The following is a 22,629-nucleotide window of genomic DNA, read 5'->3' on the forward strand; positions in this document are numbered from 1 at the left end:
CCTAATTAACTGCTCAGTGAGTGAAGAGATCATTGTAAATATCAAATCATATACTGGTTGTTTTAGAACTTAAGCTTCCTCACTGCAAAAAGTGCATTCTACCAACTTCTTCATCACTTTCCACTCAAAAATGTAAAGCAATCTAGTTTAAAGGATATATTCTAAGACTTTTTCTAAGTACATTTTCTTCTAACACTGTGAGAAATTACAAACAGTAGCTCATTGTTTGCTGATAGTGTTTGCATGTCATCTACTTTGGGCACTGGCAAATTTATTTAACAAATTTATCAAAGGAATACGCCGTGAGAGATACTATATTCTATTTATCAACGAGGGATTCTAATGTGAAATTCGTATTATTTGTACAATTATACCCTGGAACATGTGTTATAACTAACAGTTTAAAAATTATATTGTTCTAGTTGTGTCATTATTTTATAACTTCCCACATAGACCGATGACGAATCGTTCGTAGTTTGTCTGTCGTTTTGTATGGAACAAATTGGAAACGCTGTCATCACGTTTGTCTCCTTCGGCTTCCCGTAGACCAGCGACATATTGTTTGTAAGTAGCAAATTCTGGAAGAAGGAGTGTTAACATTATAGCTTTGCCAATACCAGTCAACAACACGTTAATCAGTAAAGAAAGTACGATGGGTAAGTAACCAATCTATACTGTTTTTGACGCGCTAATTCTGTGATTCGCGTCCTCCTGGAACCAACTCTGCATTCCAAACCCGACAGAAGCTACAACATGTCAGTTACAACATGAGCCAGTTAGCTTAGCACACTGATCTGCTCACTGTAAATATTTTACCAATGAGTATGCAAATATTTTTCTACTTTAATCTAGAACGGTATTCAAACAGGCCTTTGTGTGGTTTATTTGTGTTTTGCTGAATTGAATGGCTGATTTATACACTTGCCGGTGTAAACGCTTGGTCATGTTGCAGTCAGTGTTTGTGAAATCGTTTCATGATTGAGTCAACGCAGGTGATGATGAGGAAATGCTGCCTACCTAGACAGCATTTCTGGATATCATAGTTCACAGAAACGCATGCCTTTAATGTCCAAAATGCTATTTAGTTAGACAGCTCATGTCATTACGTTCCACCCCCGTCAGCCAGTTTACCTGTCAAAGTTATACGTTTTTATGTAACCTGATATCTGGTGTTATCTTTTGTTGTCGATGTAGACGATGTCGACGATGTCAATTTAAAAGTGAGTCGCAAAATTGAGATGCAGTACATGGGCTGTTCATTGTTGTTATCCTTTTTAATGAGCATTAAAACGTGGCATATCTCGTAAATTTTACATGTTGTCTTACAGTTCCTTTACCCATAGTTTCAGAGAATAATATTGAGTTCGTGTTGTTTGAAGGGAGGAAGAGGATGGGACAGGATGCAGGTACAGACAGGATGGTCAGATTAGGTTGCAGGCTAGCTGATATGGGTTTTTTAATTGATGATTCAGATTGCAGGGTGGCTGATATAATGCCGATAGATCACACAATTGAATATAATAGTAAATTACATATACATAAATTGTATAATCAAAATTGACTTATTATATTTACACAAACTTTCACATAAAACTTTGTACAAATAATAGTTCAAACAAATCTTAAAGATTTTGTTTGTATTATATGAAAGATAGCAGTTTCTCCTGGTTTCAGTTTTGTTTTAACATTTTGGTAATTTATTGCACAAATAAATTGTAATAGACCTACATCAGGAAGGAGGGAATAACAATAGTGCACTCCGTAGTACAGCTAACATGCACTCTATGTGAGCATTAGCAATCACATTTTTTCACAGAAAGACAGTCAAACTGTCGTATATTCAGTGCATAGTGAATATGACATTTTCGCATAGCTCACATAAAGTGCTTTTTCTTTGAAGTTGATCTTGCGCACTATTGTGGATCCAGGATCGGATCTCCTGCGTAAAGGGTCACAGACTGACCTTCACGCAACATTCATGAGTCAGAGGGACACAGTTTTGATCCAGGCTATAATAATACGTGCTTCAGAGGAAGATATACAGTGGCAAAAAAAATATGTGAACCCTTAGGAATTAGCTGGTTTTCTGTGTTAATGGGTCATAAAATGTGATATCTTCATCAAAGTCCTATGTATAGACAAACACAATGTGCTCAAGGCAACAACACACAAACAATTATAGTCTTTCATGTCTTTATTGAACACATCTCCTTAAACATTCACTGTGCTGTGGAAAAAGTATGTGAACCCTTAGAATAATAACTGGACGATCATCCTTTAGCAGCAATAACCTCAACCAAGCGTTTACGGTAGCAGCGGTTTAGACCTGCACAATGTTCAGAAGAAGTGTTGGACCATTCTTCCTTACAGAACTTCTATTCAGCCATACTCTTAGGATGTCTGGTGTGATCAGCTCTCTTGAGGTCATTCCACCGCATCTCTATTGGGTTAAGTTCTGGGCTCTGTCTGGCCCCACCAAAAGGTGGAATTTTCACTGTGGAGACTTGCTTACGTGCGCTAAACGTTTTATTTACACTAAACTGGCGCTTCCTGCGTGAAACGTTTTTTATTATTATCTGCGGTAGCAGCATCTCAGTCTCCGCAAGTCACAGGTATCATAATAATATTGTAGAGACCAGAAACATCTCTTCATTCGCCTGTCAATGTTTACCTCACGAGAGAGCGTGTCGCCCTTATTACACTCCCCACGGAAACAAGTGAAAGTGGAACTAATATTACCAACATTCAACAAAATGAAAAGGAACACGCATATAATAAATCTATATAAATTAATTCGTTACTATAATATAATGCATTGCTAAATTATATATAATAAAATAATGAATAAAAATAATTTAATTAAATGGTGAAAAACGAACCAAAATGTTCACAGTTCAACTTCATACAGTATATATACAGTAAAGAAAAGTTTGTGTAAGCCTACTAGTTTTTAAGGCCTAGAATAAAGAGTAACATTTATGTTTTGTGTATACTGAATTATTCAATAAATCAACATTATTTTTGACAGCAAAAACTAGGCAACAACTATGGTTTTACCAACAGGGAAATTCAGTTAACAGTGACATTGAGCAGAAAGCTTACATATAACCAGTTTTGACAGAGCTGCTGATAAAAAGTTAAATGATCAGCATTGATGAGATGAAAAGAAAATTGGAGATCGGTGTTGGATGTTAAAATCCTGATTTGCGCATCCCTAAAATTCAAGTTGACTGTTTCAAAAACTAATGATATGATGATTAGTGGGCTGAGATCCTGAAACAAAATGGACAAAAACAGGTACACAGTGGATGGTAACATTTGAATATGAAGAAGAATTTGTTTCACTGTTTATATATTTATTTGTTTGTGGTTGAACTGAAAAAAGGTCTCAGTTTGGTTCTTTTTAAGAGGGCTCAAGTGTGAAAACCCCAGTAGCCTTTTTGCAGTTGAACATGTGGAAAATATTACCATCATAATCGCAGCGCAAATCCCAATATTTTTCAAAATAATAGCAATATGACTTTTTGCCCATATCGTGCAGCCCTAATGGGAACCAACACTTTGTCCTCAATAGACATTTTGAATGATGTTCTTGGTCCAGGTGGGTGGAAGAATTGTAAAAAAAAAAAAATTACTTTTACATTTATGCATTTGGCAGACGCTTTTGTCCAAAGCGACTTACAGTGCACTTATTACAGGGACAATCCCGCCGGAGCAACCTGGAGTTAAGTGTCTTGCTCAAGGACACAATGGTGGTGGCTGTGGGGATCGAACCAGCAACCTTCTATTAACAGTTATGTGGTTTAGCCCACTACGTCACCATCACTCCCGTGAATGAAAATGTAACCGTTTCCCACGCTGATGTCCTCAGCCAATGGTGTGTCTTTAACACATTGAGTTTCTCAGCCAGAGAAACAGAGAATTCATCCCTTGGGAGAACGACAGTGATCATATCTGCTCTGTCAGTCATAACCCACTGCTTAAAGGTGATGTTATCAGGAAGTGTGTCATCTTTGTCTGACTCTTTGAGCATCTGCAGTAAGGCCTCTATACCTGGACAATGTTGAGCATGCAGTCTTAACTGTTTATGTCAAAGACTAGAAGTTGCAGCAGGTCCTTATAGTCCACATTAGCTTTGCTCACTCAACCAACAGCTTGATGTTCTGATGTTGTGTGCACAGACACAGAGAGTGTGAGTTCCAGATGGTCCTGCCAGCACACCATTTTGGCCTTAGTTCACAAATTTGTGATCTTCTCTTTAATGCTGTGTTCTGATTTTTAAACTCTAAAAAGATGTTTAAACTTTTTCTTCCCACTGTTGGAGTACTCAACAGGGAGAAAATGGATTTGGATAAGTTTTGTGAAGATTGTGAATGAAATCTGTTTCTAGAGATATTTGCATATTTTCATTTAATATGAAATATAATTTATATACAATTTTCAGTTTTATCTTTATACAAGACCATTAACAGTTACAGGGACTGTTAAGATTAGAGAGAGAATGAAACACCTAAGCACTTAAAACATTCAGAGCTCATACAAGCTCTGATATACTGGACCGTTTAAATGAGACTGTTGCACACTGGTCTATTAGTTTGGTATCAAGGTGGCACGTATAAACAAAACAAACTGTTATTGGTCATTTAAATGCCTCCGATGGCTACTTCAAGTGCAAGCAGGTGATTTTTCTACACTGCCGTAGCTTTAGAAACTAATTGGCCAAACAGGAAAATGGATTGGCTGTGGATAAAAAAAAACAAATATGGGCTGATTTATCAGCCTCAACGATATATCGGTCAACCACTCGATAAGGTGTCATAATCTGGCAGCTGCTGACTTGGCTCTTCCTGTCTTCCAGCCTACTAAAGAGATCTGACAACTTTTTATTATTTCTCACATCATAGCATTTTAGTTTGCAATTTGAAGATGCTGATGTTGGTTTCCTGGAAGCCAGCGTTCAGTTTGAAGCTATATTTTCAGATATTTCTTCAAAATGGACTTCTCGCAGCTTTTTGTGGTTCAACATTTAAGGCAATTATCCTGTAAGAGCTTTAATTAAATAAACATAAAGATGCATTAAATTCTGTTGCCTTTCAGTCATTTAAACCGATAATACCATGTTAACTATATTATTATAGGTCTTTAAAAGCACCAAAGCTCATTTTCAAGCTCAAAACCAGCTGTAGGTTGACCTTTTGGATAGTCTTCACTAGCCCTTATGCAAACACAGTTCTTTAAAATAGTTTCTGCAACAGGGGCCCAGCCTGCACTGCACTTTTGTGAGGCCCATGTGAGAGGAAACTATTTCTGTAATGGAGCGCTCGAGTGGGGTAGAACTACATCTTGCATCTAAATTTGTAAAACAGAGTCATTATGATGGCCTTCCTAGTCTTAAGTGGCATCTGTATTGGTGTTTAAGGGACAACTAAATAGAGTGTAACAGTGACTGTCTAGTTTTTCAGCACCTTGGTTCCTGAAGTTATTTTTCGAGGTTTTTATATAACCAAACAAACCAGGACCAAACTGAATAAAACCATTGCAACATTTGAATTGTATTGTAGAAAATTCAAAATATATAACTTGTTTGAGAGTTTAGTGAAACCAATTTAAGTAATTCACAATGCTTCTTGGTAGTTTGTGAATCTCTGCTGAATTCCTTTGAGTTCCCGGTTTCTGTTTTGCATAGTAACAGTAACTTTACTAATTAGTGTATCTCTCTTAAGGATTATGGTTAGTGTAGTTCTTCACCGGGAATTCAGCAGTTTAACATTATAAAAAAAGAAAACATATGTTGAAATCACATGGCTTTTACAGAGTTTAACAATCGTTTTCCCCATGGAAAAAATGAATCAGATTGTTAGTTCTGGAACATTGCAGTGCAAGGCACGCCCACTTTTTTAGCTGTCTTGGTTTCTGGAAGTATTTGATCCATTAATTTTTTCCACAGGGGTTTTACAAGTGTTGTAAACCCTGAACCAAACCAACGAACTCCAATGTAAATAAAATAAAGAATTTACAGTTGAAGCCATATTGCATTATACTTTAAAAAAAAAATAACAAAAAAAACGTTTGAGGAATGACTGTGTAATTTATAGAACAAAATGTCTGAATATAGTCAAGTAATGTTTGTCACAGACCTTTTTTTACACAAGTAAAAAAAAAAACATAAGAACATCCAGAGGGAACCCATGGTGAATTAGAATTCCGGGTTCGCCTACAAATTGACGTCACTGCTGAAAAGCTCTTTCACAGCTACCATGTTTATGGTAGTTTTTCCACATTAACTTGAGAATGACAGTGTAAAAATTTACATTCTTAAGCATGCCAACCTTCATATTGAGTGTGTTATAAATTAATTATAAATAAACCATCGATTTTACATATCAATATATTGAATATAGGCAGCCTTAACTGATACATCGGTGCATCCCTAGTTTATAAGTTATTGTTAAAAATCTGTTCCCCTATGGAGAAAATGAATGGTATTTTTACTAACTGTTACTGAACCAGTCCATTGCACTCTGTTGAAAAGTATGGAACCTTCCATATGTTTTGAAGGACTCACCCCTGATTTGTATAGGCAGCAGTCAAGCTGGTTCTTGTGAAAGTAGTCTGCCTCAAACTGCAGATATTTACAAATTTAAGGTCACAGAGCCATATTCACATGGTACCAGTGCTGACTTGGAATTATTATTATTACATTCAGATGCTGATGAACAAGATTATACAGACAGGACAGGGGAATAGTCCAAGATCAGCATCTGTACTCAAAATGCTTTGATTGCGCCCTGGTGCGCAGACGGTAACTTTAGCCAATAGTTGTTCAAAGCGTCCTCTATACTCAGTGCTATTCAAATGCTGAGACAGGCCACTTTAGCTGCTTGCTCATGCAAACCGCATTTAGAAACCCCAAATAAAAGTGGTTTTGCTAACTAACTACCGATTGCTCTGTGAAAGTGCATTGTGCTCCACATAAACAGAGCAATGTGAGTAATGAACGTGGAGATGCTGCTGAAATTGCTCAAGAATTTCTCCTGCGTTCATGGTTAGGTTTTGAAGGGAAGGGTTTAATAAGCTTTACACTTTCATATCCATTTTCATGGAATAATTGATGGCATGTGTGCTCTTGCAGATGGCAACAACAATTTAAATTGTCATAACTGCTTTGTTTTGCTGTCAGGGTTCCTAAATACATGAATATCTCATTTGTCAGGACAGTCTGTGCAGATCTTGCACTCATACTTGACTCATTAGCAAGTTTTTGACAGAAAATTTACTTTCTAATTTTTATCAACCGTATGACACTAATTCGGCTTTGTATGACTAACTTTGTATACTTATACTAGAGCTGGGTGATTGTTTCGATTTTTTTCCTATTCATTAGGAAAATCAATAACCTTCTGCTTAACAGTGCTTTAGCCCACTACACCACCACCATTCCATGTTTACTGTACAATGTATATTAGTATTGTGTTGTGTAAGTATATGTACTTTTGATATGTAAATTATGTTGTGTAAATATGTTGTTTATTGTAATTGGTATATGTCTCGCCACTTTCATGACTGCTGTGTTGCTCAGAACTGCACACAAGACTTTCACCTACTGTTGCACTTGTGTACATATTAGTGTGACAATAAAGTGATTTGATTTGATATAATGAAAAAAAAAATAATAATTCTAACCAGGTTGCCTTGCTTTCTGATAAGGAACATGTTATTTCAATGAAGTTAATTCTTTGAAAAATACATTTTAAATGTATGAAAATCAAATCGAGAATCGTAAATCGTAAACCGTCCTTAAGTTTGAAAAAAAAAAATTGAGATTAGATTTTTTTGACATATCACTCAGCCCTAACTTACATTATTCATTAAAAGTGTGGATATGTTCAGAATGGAGTTGCGTACTAGCTTGCAGGGAGTATGTTGCTGTCTGCTATTTCTTAAAAAAAAAAAAAATTGTAAGTGGGATTAGGGATTGTGAGCTGTAATAACTGAAAAAGCGTGCATGAATGCGTACTTTCAAAATCCACTGGAAGTGGGTTACCATCAAGGCCCCATTGGCCTCCTGTTTACATCGGACTTTGGCTTTCTTACTCCATTATGCCTACTACCCCTCCTGGGGTATAGGCCACCAACCAAGAGGTTGTGGTTTCGGCACCAGGTGTTCTTGGCCTTCCTCTTTTCCTTTTCCCTTGAGGGTCCTAGGTCAGTGCATGCCTGGTGGGCTTGCAGACTTTGATTTGGGGCCTAATAATTGTAATCTTGCATGCCATTTTGCACAGATGGTATGCGAATTGAGATGCAGCTAGAGACTCCATAAAACCCAGTGTATTTTGTGTAGAAGTGAGCTAATCATTTCTCATCACCACTGGATGAGGCAGCGCCATTTGTCATTGATGTGTCTTTGGGATTGTCCTTAATCAGTTTCTAACATCCCACTCTGTAGAGCCCTCAGCAAGTCCTGCAAAGGATAATTTCAGGATGAACCGCTACAAGAACAAAGCACTCAATCTGGAGGAGATGCGTCGGAGACGAGAAGAGGAAGGCGTTCAGCTGAGGAAACAAAAGAGAGAGCAACAGGTAACTATCCACTACCATCACCATGGACTTTTCACTCTCTCCATTTATATTTATTTCTCATCAAATACCCTTTTTCACTTGGAAATCCCTCAAATTACTGAAGTAAACTTGATTGTGAATGTCATTTCATGTTAACTTGTGTAGCCAGGTCAAAATGACATAATATCGCCCATTGATTTCTCTATATATATCTCTTGACAGCTGTTTAAGAGGAGAAATGTGGAGCTACTCGGTGAAGAAGTTGGAATGTTTGACAGTACTCTAATGGACTCCAATGTCACATCCACCACATCTCCAGTGAGTTCAAACCCAATGCATAGTTTGCTTCCCCCATCAGATCAGTTACATGGTGAGGTATCTGTTGGACTGTTGTTAGTAGTGTATTATATGACCCCTTAATTCAATAAGGACTTGATTTAGACCTCTTAGAGGTGTAAACCTCGACTGGAAACAAAATAATGGATAGATGTGTTTTGAAATACGGTGTCCTCATGTCTTATTAGGATGGAGTGATCACAAGAGATATGGTTGAAATGCTTTTCTCAGAAGATCCTGAACTACAACTGGTCACAACACAGAGGTTCAGAAAACTGCTTTCCAAAGGTATCAAACACATGTCTTTCTCATCACAGTTTCACAGCCTACAAACTTTTTAACAATTCAACAATTCATTTATTTAATTTCAACAATCATCTTTGTGTTACCAGAACCTAACCCACCTATTGACGAGGTGATAAGCACACTAGGGGTTGTAAACAGATTTGTCGAGTTCCTTCAAAAAAGTACCAATTGCACATTACAGGTGAGATTTTAAAATGTAAAAAACAAAGTGGTGATTGCTATTGCTTATTGCTCATACTTTGGTTATTAAAGTTATTAACATCCTGCACCATTTATGCTATGGACATGTATGAAACCTCAAATCTTGAGGCTTGTTGAGGAGTGGTGTCCTATTATAGTTAAACAATCTGACATACAAAAAATTAATCTGGAGACAAAGCTGAAACATTTAGGAGCCAAACATTATCGCTTGATTTAGATGGTCGTTAATAAGCAAGATAGATAGTCAAAGAAAGACAGCTGATAACCAACTGACCTTTTGCCAATCCCCACCTTAAAATTTTGTTTCTGACCAAATTTATATTAGCATAGTTTAGAATGACACGAACACAAGCGGAGTGATACACACAGTGAAGCGTCTGAGTGCTGATCCTGTCAGACCATCAGTGCTTATGGGACATCTCTCGTCCAATCAGATTTGAGGACCGGAAATAACTGTTGTATATATGTGAAACATCACAGCTGTGAACAAATATTTGCATAGGGCTCGGTCACTCAAAAAATAACTGACTTTGGACTTGACCAGTAATTAAACACCCATTTAAAAACCCTAGCAACTGCATAGCAACACCCTAGCAACCACCCTAAACAACCTTGAATTGTGGCAGCACCACTCACATTGTCTTCAGAAAGTGTAAAATTCTAGTTTTTCCATTTAACGTTTCGAAATTGTTGCCTTGAATTTGTACAAAGTGTTTCTCTCCTCCCCTCAGTTTGAGGCTGCTTGGGCGCTGACCAACATCGCATCAGGAACATCACAGCAGACAAAGTTTGTGATTGAGGCTGGTGCTGTTCCTGTCTTCATTGAGCTTCTGAACTCGGAGTTTGAAGATGTACAGGAGCAGGTAATTGCATGGAATATGTTATAGTGTTCTTAGAAACAGAAATAAAGCAGATCACCTGGTTTTGTTTGATAAATGAAAATTAATCATATTTTAAGCTTTTAATGTTTCTGTGTCACAGGCTGTTTGGGCTTTGGGGAACATTGCGGGAGACAGTGCAGTGTGCAGAGATTATGTGCTAAACTGTAATATCCTTCCACCTCTGCTAATGTAAGTGCTTGTTTTTCTGTGTTAAGCACAAATAGCAATGAACTTAAATATCTGCCATATTAACTTACCTGTTGTGAACATTCTCAACTGAAAAATAATTTGTAGATAAGTGTAGATTATATGTTTTCTTAATATAATTTTCTCCAGGCTGCTGACCAAATCAACACGTCTCACAATGACCAGGAATGCTGTGTGGGCCTTGTCCAACCTCTGCAGAGGCAAAAGTCCACCCCCAGACTTTGAAAAGGTCTCGTTCTTTTTCTTATCTGTCTTGACAACAGTTTTCGTTTTGTTTAAGAAAGCACTTTACCAGCTAATGTTTTCCTGGTCGTGATGCGAACAGATGCAGCAGTTGTTTATCCGCATGAATCAGAGTAACCATCGGAGTACCCATGCTGTCTCCAGGCATTTATCCAATTATCACACTTGTCCAAAAGAGATGGATTTGTTTGAAGTTTTACAGCCAGATACAATATAGACCACAGTTTGTTTTCTACACATGTCACAAATATAAGTCCACTACAGTTTTAAAGTCAGATGAGCTAGATGTCATGTTTAGTCGTCATCCGAAGACTTCATATTGAAATCATTCTATTTTGCTCTTGTAGGTGTCTCCATGCCTACCTGTTCTGTCCCGTCTGTTGTTCAGCAGTGATCCAGACCTGCTGGCTGATGCCTGCTGGGCTCTGTCCTATCTTTCCGATGGACCCAACGAGAAGATCCAGGCAGTTATTGATTCAGGGGTCTGCAGGAGGCTGGTGGAACTGCTCATGTGAGTCTTACTGAGGACATCATAGAATCTGCTACTGTGACAAACATTGTCATATTTAAAGAAAACAAGTCTAACACTTATGTTCCATAATTTTGTACTTTTCAGAGTAAAACATAATACTCAGCGGGAAATAATTTAGACCTGCGGTTGGGCATTGTCAAATATTCATAAAATAATCATTATGATTTTACTGACGATTTAAAATCAAGCAATTTTGCGCTTTTTAAAAAAAAAAATTATGTGCGTTTTATTTGACCATTATGTTTCATAAAGAGCATCAGTAGACTCATTTCACAATCCTTAAGAGCTGCACAATTAATTAATTAAAGACCGATAAACATGGTTTGTGTGCCCTTTAGAATAAACAGGTGACGTGATCTGCTCGGGTATTGAGTGCTTTTAGAGCAGTTCACATGCATTGTGAAAGAAACGTATTGCAGGTTCAGGAATTCTCACAATTCCAAAAATGAGTAACCGCTACAAGTTGTTATACAAATCTACAAATGCGGCACAGTATAAAAGGATGAGATGACAGCATTTTACCAAATGTGGAACATTGTAAACTGTCAATCACTGGACTTACAGTGTCAAAATCAAAGCTCCAGGTGAAGATAAAATAAATAGGACAGAATTATATTAATTTTAAAACTAATCCAATCCTCAAAATGGTAATGATTATTTAGTATTATATTATAATAATAAACTTGACTGGGTCAAACAGTAATAATTTAGATTTATACAATGTGTATTAAATATATGAAGTTAAATAATGTGTTTTATTAGGCTATATATCATTGTAGATAAAATTTATTATTATAAAAGTGCATATCAATGAAAATGATTAAATCTCGTTCTATTTCATTTAGTGAAAAACATGCCTTCATTATTTTTAAATAGATTTTTATTCAATGCATTTAAAATATTGAATCAACTTGTCGTAAATGGCTGTTTGGATAAAATGATGGTTCCTCTGACTTATAAAAAAAACAACAACTCTTAAACCATTTCAGAGCAAGCATAATTATCGAGATATATAATATCATCCAAATGCTGAAAAATAGAGAGATATATTATTTTTTGAAGCCTTATCACCCAACACTTTGTAGTCCCTGTTGATTGTATCCATTGGAATTTGATTAGTTCATGAAAAGTAGGCTGGCATTGGTTCAAAGCGAAGTTCACCCAAAAATTTAATTCTGTTCATTCAATCACTTTCAGTAAATTAATGTTGTTCCAAACCGTTATGAATTTCTTCTGTGGGACACAAAAGTAGCTGTTTCATACAATAAAAACATACAGTGACTAGGGACTGTCAAGCTCCAAAAAGACAAAAAAAAACACCATAGATGTAGTATTGCACTTTAGTGTGCTGTATTTAAAATCTTCTGAACTCATATGAGAGCTTTGTGTGAGGGGGATTATTTAAAGGGATAGTTCATCCAAAAAGGAAAATTCTCTCATCATTTACTCACCCATGCCATCCCAGATGTGTATGTCTTTCTTCTGCTGAACACATTAAATATCATAATGTAAATATAAAAAAAGAATATCTTTGCTCTGAACTGTATGTAGGTCCATACAATGCAAGCAAACTTTGAAACTCCAAAATGCACTTAAAGCTGCTTGAAGGAAGACTCCAGTGGTTAAATCCGTGTCTTCAGAAGAATATTTTTGGTGTGGGTGAGATATGGATCAATATTTATGTCTTTTTTTTTTGCTATAAATCTGCACCTTTGACCAGCCCTAACCAGTAGGTGGCCTTATTCATGAAGAAATGCAAATAGCCAAAAAACAAAAGAAGAATGTGGAAGGAAAATTGTATTGTAAAAAGGACTTAAATATTTATCTGTTTCTCACATTCACCTATCATATTGTTTCAGAAGACATGGATTAAACCACTGGAGTCTTATGGATTCATTTAATGCTGCCTTAATGTGCTTTTTGGACCTTAAAAGTTCACTTGCATTGTATTGATCTACAAAGCATAAATATTCTTCTAAAATCTTTGGGTTCAGCAGAAGAAAGAAAATCACACACATCTGGGATGGCATGAGGGTGAGTTAATAATGAATTAAATTTTTTAGGTGAACTATCCCTTTAAGTCATCATTCACTTAGAAACCTTAAAAAACATTGCATTTTGAAGATCATGAAAGCAAAGCACTCTTTTTCCTTAGAGGAAAATATACTGATGAATTCTGCACAAAAACAACCAGAACATTCAGGCTGCGTTTACACTGTCAAAAATTTTTTATCAAACACCGATCAGATTTTGTTGCACACGTGTAAACAGAGAAAATTATTCATGAGATCAGATTTTTCACATCCAAAATGTGCCATTTTCAAATGTGGTTTTAAATCAGACTCAGGTTGGTAAATGAATGCTTACATGGGAATTCTTATGTGTAAATCATCTTCTTACTAGGAGTCATCTTCACCTTTAAAATAAATTATTGTAGGCAATTCTTGCGATTATCGATATTTCTGAAACAATGGCATGTAAAATAATGGCGTGTTTGTTGTTTTGAACTCTTATTAGGACTACTACTAAAACCATGCTTATGAGTACTGACATAGTGCTGACTGACAGCCTAGTATGTCTTGGTGGGCAATTCATGTAAACGCATAAACAAAAAAGTTGAAAATGGTTAAAAGTTTGAATTTGTGCTTTAAGCCTTGCAGTTTAAATGCAGCCTTATTAAGCAAGCAAATGGAGTTTGATTTGATTTAATTTTGTGTTTAATGACCAATATTACAATTTCAGAATGTGTATTGAGAGATAACTATAACTGTTTAAACTTTTTGTGACTTATGTTCTCATTTCTCTCAGGCATTCAGATTACAAGGTAGCCTCTCCTGCTCTGAGAGCTGTTGGAAACATTGTAACAGGAGATGACATTCAGACGCAGGTGTGTTTGTGTATGAGCGAATGTGTTTATTAGGCTTCATGTATGATTAATTCTCTTTTTAGGAATATGAGACTGATGTTCTGCTTTTTCCTCCCTCTCATCCTCTCGTTCTCTCTGGTGTGTTTCATTGCAGGTGGTGTTGAACTGCTCAGCTCTCCCCTGCCTCCTGCACCTGCTCAGTAGTGCCAAGGAGTCCATCAGGAAGGAGGCCTGCTGGACCATCTCCAACATCACCGCAGGAAATAGAGCCCAGATTCAGGTACACCCTGACCAACACTCACACACCTGCTACCTGGAGATGCATTCACAGGGCTCTTTTTGTTTATCATGCAGGGTAGGGTTATGACTGCACCTCCAAGCCTTCAAAGGAATTAACTTGTTTGTTGTGTCTACTTTGGATTTATTGGGATTTAGGGATGACATTAATCCTCTGTTTGTTTTCTCATACTTCCTCTCTGTCTGCAGGCAGTAATAGATTCAAACATCTTCCCTGTCCTGATAGAAATCCTACAAAAAGCAGAATTCCGCACCAGGAAAGAGGCAGCATGGGCGATCACTAATGCCACATCGGGTGGCACACCCGAGCAGATCAGGTAAGCTAGTGTGCAATTCTTAAAGTACACTGAAAACAATGCAACTTCCAGAACTCCAAACTTCTGATCAATACAATAACACATAACCACCCACATTTGCATGTCAATGCCTTTTGGGTGCTCTGAAACTTGGCTCAGTCAACCTCCGAGGTTATAGAATTAGAATAGATATCAATTGACCGAAAGAAAATGATTCCTTGACACCAGAACTAATGATTAAAATGTGGGAAAATCTGCCAAACCTTGTGCTGTTTCTGACTGTGTGTAGCACCTAGAGTTCTGCATAGCCTTCCAGAGGATTAGAGTATTCGAAAAGAGTGGCTTATGATTATTTTTATGTCCTTGATCATTTCAGTTCAATCATAACGGTTTCAGTCACATTTCAGTTTTGAATGTGTCACGATGTAATCCCGACTTTGCAAAAAGGCTGTTGTTGAAAGATGGGGCAATTGAAACTATACTGAAGCCGACGACAATCCGACTGGTTGTATGTGCATACGTTGTTGTATGATTGTGGTGGCATCAGTTTAATATTAGCTGTTTAGAGGGATAGTTCAACCATTAAAATAATTTTGGGCAAGAACCACTCATTTAGACAAGAGGTTATTTGACAACATTTAAAGGAAATGTTCACCAAAAATGTAATAGTTTTAGACCTCTTGTCTAAATGGGTGGTTCTTGTCCAAAATCTAAAATGTGGACCACATTTAAAAGGATAGTTCACCCAAAAATGTTAATTCTCTAATAATTTCCTTGCCCTCATATCATCCCAGATGTGCATGAAATTCTTCTGATGAACACAAGTGAAGATTTTTAGAAAAAGATCTCTGCTCTGTTGGTCCGCACAATGCAAGTGAATGTTGGCCAGAACTTTGAGGCTCTAAAAAGCACACAAAGGCTGCATAAACGTAATCCATAAGACTTCATAAATGGTTAAATATGTCTTTTAGAAGCAATATTATTAGTGTGTGTAAGAAACAGATCAGTATTTAAGTCTTTTTTTTTTTTTACTATAAATCTATTTATAGTAAAACATTATTGAAGTATTGATCTGTTTCACAGCCAAAGCTTATGGATTAGTTTTATGCTGCCTTTATATGGTTTTTGGAGCTTCAAAGTTCTGGCCACAATTCACCTTCATTGTATGGACCAAAATAGCTGAGATATTCTTCTAAAAATCAGCAGAAGAATGTCATGTACATCTGGGACAGCATGAAAGAAAGTAAATGATGAAAGAATTTCAATTTTTGGGTAAACTATCCCTTTAATACTGAAACTCAAATGTCTGGCTTGTGAGACTATATGTTGCATGACAACATTGGTTGGCGAAGTACTCCACACAAATCAAAATACAATCCAGATTAGCCTGACCTCAGAAATAAATTGTCTCAAGATTCCTGTTCTCCATCATAAGTTTAGCATGAGATCCCATTTATAGTGCTCCTTCAATCCCTGTCTGGCCAAGTTGGGGCGTCTCAAATAGCCATTAACCTGGAGCAGCACAAGTGCTAATCTTGGTAATGCAGACTTGTTCACCAGGGCCCACTTGGTATGTTTATCCAGATTAAATTACTGTATGGTCTTGCTTTCTCAGAAGAGTTTTTTAATGCTGTCTAGTGAGGTCACTTAGTCTTGAGGCCGCACTGTTCTTAAGTGATTTTTACAATGTGCAATTATAGCAAATGTCTTCAGAAATTGGTTTACCAGAGTACTGATACCATTTTTCCACGGCCAATGCCAGGCCCAAATTAGATTACCCTGTATAAGCTTATACATTTACTTTTATATAAAAATTAAATAACTTTGTCAACAATAGCTAACTCGTATTTTTACTTTTGTACATGCAGAACAAAAAATAACTACCAGTAGATTTCCATGCTGCACCTGTTCTAGAGGCAGTGGATGACAGGGAGAGCAATTGGAGACAGTTGATACCCAGTGTTGTTGTTTACTTTCTGACCTTGGAATGTTTGGCTCAGGTCCTGCGCTTCGGGGGGGCTCCGTGGCGATTGCTCCCGAGGGGACCCCAACCCCGAAGTTGACTGCTTGCTACCCCCTGCCCCCCAAATGAAAGGCAATTATCGCAATCGCAGCATTCTGTGGTCAAATATTTTTGTATAATGACTGCTGAAGTTTATAATGGACCATTGTCCCTGGCAACCAATCTCCTACAGTGTGCTGGTTTTATATCTCTCCATGTTTTCTTCTCACATGATAAAATAATTTCAACACGAGATCGATATTTCATGTACATTTATAAATGTATTTGGTAAGTAGCTATGTAATTAGTTGGATAATGAACAATCAGATGGTTTGAGCCCAAAAATAAACCACTTCAGGAGAATACAACTCCCTTCGAGTCACATCAGCGTCCTGATCACCCTGTCAGGTTAACGACCAGCACACTTTACATTATATGTACATATAACGTATGTGGTGACATGCATGTTGCTTCTGTTCTTATTCCTCATTCTTCTCTGCAGGTATCTAGTGAATTTGGCCTGCATTAAGCCTCTGTGTGATCTGTTGACGGTGATGGACTCTAAGATCGTGCTCGTGGCTCTAAACGGACTAGAGAACATTCTCAGACTGGGTGAGCAGGAGGCCAAACAGAACGGCAGTGGCGTCAACCCTTACTGCAGTCTCATAGAGGAGGCCTATGGTAACATTATTCACACAAATTACCCTTCATTATACATATGACCCAATAGACTTGGCCAAGCACCATTTTTATTGCTAGCAGTGAAATAAAAAATCTGTGGTTCTTAATAGAGTTATACTAATGTACCTTAAAGGGATAGTTCACCCCAAAATTTTAATTCTCTAATTTACTCGCCCTCATGCAATCCAAGATGTGTATGACATTTTCTTTAGCTGAACACATATATTTTTTTAAAGAATATTTCTGTTCTGTATGTTCATGCAATGCAAATGGTGACCAGAACTTTGAAAAGCAAAAAAGCACACAAATGCAGCAAAGAAAAGTAATCCATAAGACCCAAGTGGTTAAATACATGTCTTCAGAAGTAATAATGAGAAACAGATCAATATTTAAGTCCTTTTTTACTATAAAATATTGGTGGTGATATGCACAGAGATTGCGAATCGCCTACAACAAAAGACGACTTTAGAAGTGAAAGTGGAGATTTATGTAAAAAAAAAAAAAGTCTTAAATATTGATCTGTTTCTCACCCACAACTATCATATCACTTCTGAAGACATGGATTTAACCACTGGGTCTTATGGATTACTTTAATGCTGCCTTTGTTCTTTTTGGAATTTGTAAGGTCTGGTCATCATTCAGACCTGCAGAGCTGAAATATTCCTCTAAAAATCTTCATCATACACATTTGGGACAGCATGAGGGTGAGTAAATGATGAGAGAATTCACTTTTTGATGAACTATCCCTTTAATAGAGCTTGATTTGTTTTCAACTCAAACATTTACTTTCGACTCTCATTCTGTCTTCTTCTTTGCCAGGGTTGGACAAGATTGAATTCCTACATAGTCATGAAAATCAGGAGATCTACCAGAAAGCATCTGACCTCATTGAGCACTACTTTGGAGTAGAAGAGGAGGATCCTAGTCTGGCCCCACAGGTGGATGAGAACCAGCAGCAGTTCCTTTTCCCCCAACAGGAGGCCCCCATGGAGGGTTTCCAGCTATAAGCAGCCTTCAGACTCTTCCCGGCCACCCCCTGACCTTTACACCCTTCCCTGCACCCCGTACCGGTACTATAACATACGTCTGAAACACTGAGCACAACGGTTGACATCTGGGCAAACCAAATTGGCGACCTTGACACAGACTGATTTATTTAGGCACTGAGAGGTGTGTTTCATGCAGAGGAATGTTTCCACTGCCTTGTCACACCCAATAGAGGTTCATGAGCTGGATTTTATTTTTGTTTTTCTTTCACCTCTTGGTGATGCAGCTAAATAACCTTCCCCCTCAGGTAGAAATCGTGGCACTGTGTGATTTTTGGGGGGAAGTTTGCTTCAGTTTTTCCCCTTTCTCTGAATGATGAGAGAATTGTTTACTCATCCAATTGAAATTGGAAAATCGTGATCATCTTTTTCCTTATGATCCTGGTTTGATTTTCACCATTTTCATTGAATTTTGCATTGTAGAATTTACTTCCTTTTGTTCATATTTCATATCCTGGTAATTAAACAAGCCTGGTTGGGTTTGAAATGCCCATGCTTGATAGACGAAACTCTACAGTGGTATCTGCGGATGTGTTTTTTTTTTTATTTTTATTCACTCTTCATAGACTACCAAAAGTAATTTAATTTATCTTATTATTGTTCTTCATTGACTATCATTTCAGACTATGCTGGGTGTGGAAACGACAATTTAAGGAAAGTTTATTTGATGTGGTGGAGGGTGCTATTGAAATAATCCAGGTATTTTAGTAGAGGAGTATCCTAAAATGAGAAGTCATTACCGTTAAGGGATAGTTCAACAAAAAATTTGAATTCCGTCATTTACTCAACCTTATCAACATTCTTCCTAAAACACAAAAGTAAATGCAAGGCAGTGAGCAAGTCAGATGGGTTTGGATTGACGTTAGGGTGAATAAATGATTACAGAATTAAGGGGGAAACGACTGGTAAGGTGACTAAAGGGGGCCCAGAGAGCCTCTTTAGTAAGCATAATGCCCAGTTGACTTTGAAGTTGACTGAAGTCAAAGGTGAATATCTAGTTGTGGACTGTTCGTGGTATGCAGTGTTATGAATAACTTATCTTTTGATCTGAAGGCTTTAATTATGAAATGCGATCTGGGTGAATTAAGCACATATCTGAGGGCCAGTGTGACGCACATGATTTTTAGTGTGTTTTTACACACTGAGAGTCTTAATTTAGTTTTTCTTTGTTATAGTACTATTGGGTGTTTCTGATAGTGTGAAGGTGTTTGTTTTGTGCAGCCCTCAGAATGTGCCTGTTCGAGGTTTGCATGGCGTTCTATTGGTATACCAACTATCGTTTTTGTATCCCGTGCCAGATCTTCAAAACTGCTCATTCAGCGACTAACTTTTTTGCCAGTAGTCATATAATATATAGTCATGGGAGTAGTTCAAGGTTTTGTAGTTTTGCAGGTGCTGTTGGTATGGCAAGGAGTACATATTTAAATAATACGAAAATATATATATGAATATAATGTTATATTTGCACACACTTTGCACACATCCATACACTTCATAATCATGTACACATACAGATTTGAGCATAAAACCAAGGGGAAAATTACTTTCACACATCTCTGTATCTTTTCTTTAAATGTTTTCATTTTTATGTTGTTCTACATTTTGGCACTTTGAGTTGATGCACTAAAAGCCTAATTTAAAAAGATAACCTGCTGAGAAATAGACATTTTCCAAACAAACACACCTTGGTTAATTTCCCATAGGAAAGGCTTGATGTAGGACTGAAAAGTGGCTAAGGAATTTAAACAGAGATCATGAAAAAGTTTGGATATTAAACTCTACCCCCAAGCTCTTTCACAATTGACAGTGGTTTATGTCTCTAAGGAAAATAAAAACTGTTAGTTGTACATGCCATTATGGAAGTATTTTTCATCTACATCCATAATACACTGATTAAAGAATGCTTTTCTGAGTGAATGTGAGGGGTTATTTAATTCTGGATGGGGCCTGGATCTATGAAAACATAGTAAGACATTAACTGACGGATGATGTGTGAGGAGAAGGAAAGAGATGTAGTTCTTTGCTCATGTTAGCAGCTAGCATCTGATATTTAGGGTGTGACTTTCTGGCTTTGGTGCAGTTTTTTTGTTCATATTTTGGTTGACTAATATGAAGTCTGACTAACATGATTGTTCTTTGATAAGATGTCAATCTAGGGTGATTCATGCTCAGACAGGAGCTATCCATACTAATTTCAGTTCAAGAACCTTTTTTGAAATTGACATTTGATTATAACATTTTTGTAATATCTGATGTAATTCCATACAGGTTTTGTTTATTATTGTTTAAAATCCTGTTTTCTCTAAGATACTAGATGACATTTGTTGCATTTACAGGAAATTCATCTCAGCACAAGGATGCTACAGTCCAGTTTTCCATACAGATCAGAGATATGGGGAAAATAAGACTACAGGCAAAAAACTGCTTATAAAATATATCTAAGGGTCTAGAAGACCATGGGATGGGTTCATATCAAGTTGATAGAAAAAATAACTCTTAATGGAAATGCACTCCTATTCACAAAAGTGCCAATCAGACCAACAAAGATAAGAGGCTGATGCGTATCAATCTGTCTTTGATGTTTGTTTTCCTTTTTTTATTTACTTGAATGTGCACATATTTTGTGCAAATATTGCTGCTCTATTTTCTTATCTTATAAATTAGAGGTTACTTTGTCTGCCGCAGTTTCATTAGAGATGTGATGGTCTGCTATTTGTACACCAAATTGGTAAACTCGAGATAAAGGTATAAAGATAAAAATGCATAATGTATTGTGATAGACTAATCCATACTTTTAAACCAAGGCCAATGCAATGTTGAAATACTGTCTCAGTGTGTGTACTGTTTGCTTCGCTTGTGTTCCCTTTTTGAAACCATTTTATTGGCACAGAGGGACCGAGAAAGATAATAATGATTGAAGGAGAAACTCTTTACATTTGTCTTCCTTCCCCTTGTTGAAATCTTTCTGTGTTCCAGGTCAAATGTCCTTCTATGTCTAATCGTAGCACAATTACAGCAGTTAGACAAATAACCTTTATAAGTTCAGGCCTTTATGGCAGAATTGTTTTCTTATTTAAGGACTTTAAGGTGCCAATTATTGTTATTATTATTTCAATTCTGGATGTTGTACAATCAATGTATCTCTGTTAATGACATTTAAACAAGAAATGCAATGAATACATTGTTACATTGGCACAATGCAGTCCTACCACTTTTCCTTACTCATTAAAAAAATACTTCTGAGAAGTGCAGAAAACAATAAAACTAGGCCACAAATTATTAAAATTGGGTCTTTATGGTCTTCCGTCCTAGATCTTGTAGATGTTGAAAATTAAATCTTGAGAATTTTTGTCTCAACCACAACCTGAAGCAAATGCATAAGACTTGGCTGTGTCTAGTATTGCTGACCCACCCATGTTTACAAAGCTACATGTTCAAGTATTTTTCTTACATAAAATTGAGACTTGACCAGGTGAATATTGTATCCTGGTTCGGTAATTTCTTTTAAATGTATTTATATTTAAATCTTTTCCCCACATCCTCTGCCTACAAATGCCCATCTTATACTGTGACTGACTTGACTTTACCGACGATATGAATGAGTGACAGACACACAAACAGAACATGTCACACAAACATATACATGAGCAATTCTGAACAAATGTCTAAATTGTTTTGTCCAGATACAAATAAAATTATTTAAAAACCTTATGGCTTAAGAGCTTTATTCTGTAAAGGTAGTATTATGGTGATTAACTGGCGCTTCAAGAAGAGAAACATACTGTATGGAGATGTTTCAAGCTGTGTTGGGTGCAGTCCAATAAAGTAATTAGTTACTGTAATCTAAATACTTTTTAAGCAAAAGCAGTAGTTTAATGCATTACATTTTAAATTGTTGTAATCAGATTACAGTTACTGTCTTTCAATTAATTTCATCACTTTAATATCTATAGGGTTATGCTTATTTCTAATAAACACTCAGTAAGCACTTTATTAGGAACACCTGTACAACAAATTAATAATTAGATTATCTAATCAGCCAATCATGTGGCAGCATTGTAATGTTTAAAATCATGCAGATACGGGTCAGAAGCTTCAGTAAATGTTCACATCAATCATCAGAATGGGAAAAAATGTGATCTCAATTATTTGGACTGTGGCATGATGTTGGTGTTA

General features: G+C 36.7%; 1 protein-coding gene across 1 annotated transcript; it reads left to right on the forward strand.

The window, feature by feature from the left end:
• The first annotated feature begins 536 nt into the window (after nucleotides 1-536).
• Nucleotides 537-22,155, forward strand: LOC127620023 (importin subunit alpha-7-like). The gene is made up of 14 exons (XM_052093089.1): nucleotides 537-656; nucleotides 8,447-8,580; nucleotides 8,782-8,877; nucleotides 9,084-9,183; nucleotides 9,288-9,382; nucleotides 10,134-10,265; nucleotides 10,384-10,472; nucleotides 10,620-10,719; nucleotides 11,081-11,244; nucleotides 14,074-14,152; nucleotides 14,286-14,411; nucleotides 14,618-14,745; nucleotides 17,229-17,407; nucleotides 18,227-22,155. The coding sequence occupies exons 1-14, from the start codon at nucleotides 653-655 to the stop codon at nucleotides 18,412-18,414; spliced, it is 1,614 nt and encodes a 537-aa protein (XP_051949049.1). The 5' UTR covers nucleotides 537-652; the 3' UTR covers nucleotides 18,415-22,155.
• Nucleotides 22,156-22,629: the final 474 nt, after the last annotated feature.

Source organism: Xyrauchen texanus, chromosome 26, assembly GCF_025860055.1.
Source record: "Xyrauchen texanus isolate HMW12.3.18 chromosome 26, RBS_HiC_50CHRs, whole genome shotgun sequence".
Taxonomy (NCBI): Eukaryota; Metazoa; Chordata; class Actinopteri; order Cypriniformes; family Catostomidae; genus Xyrauchen; species Xyrauchen texanus.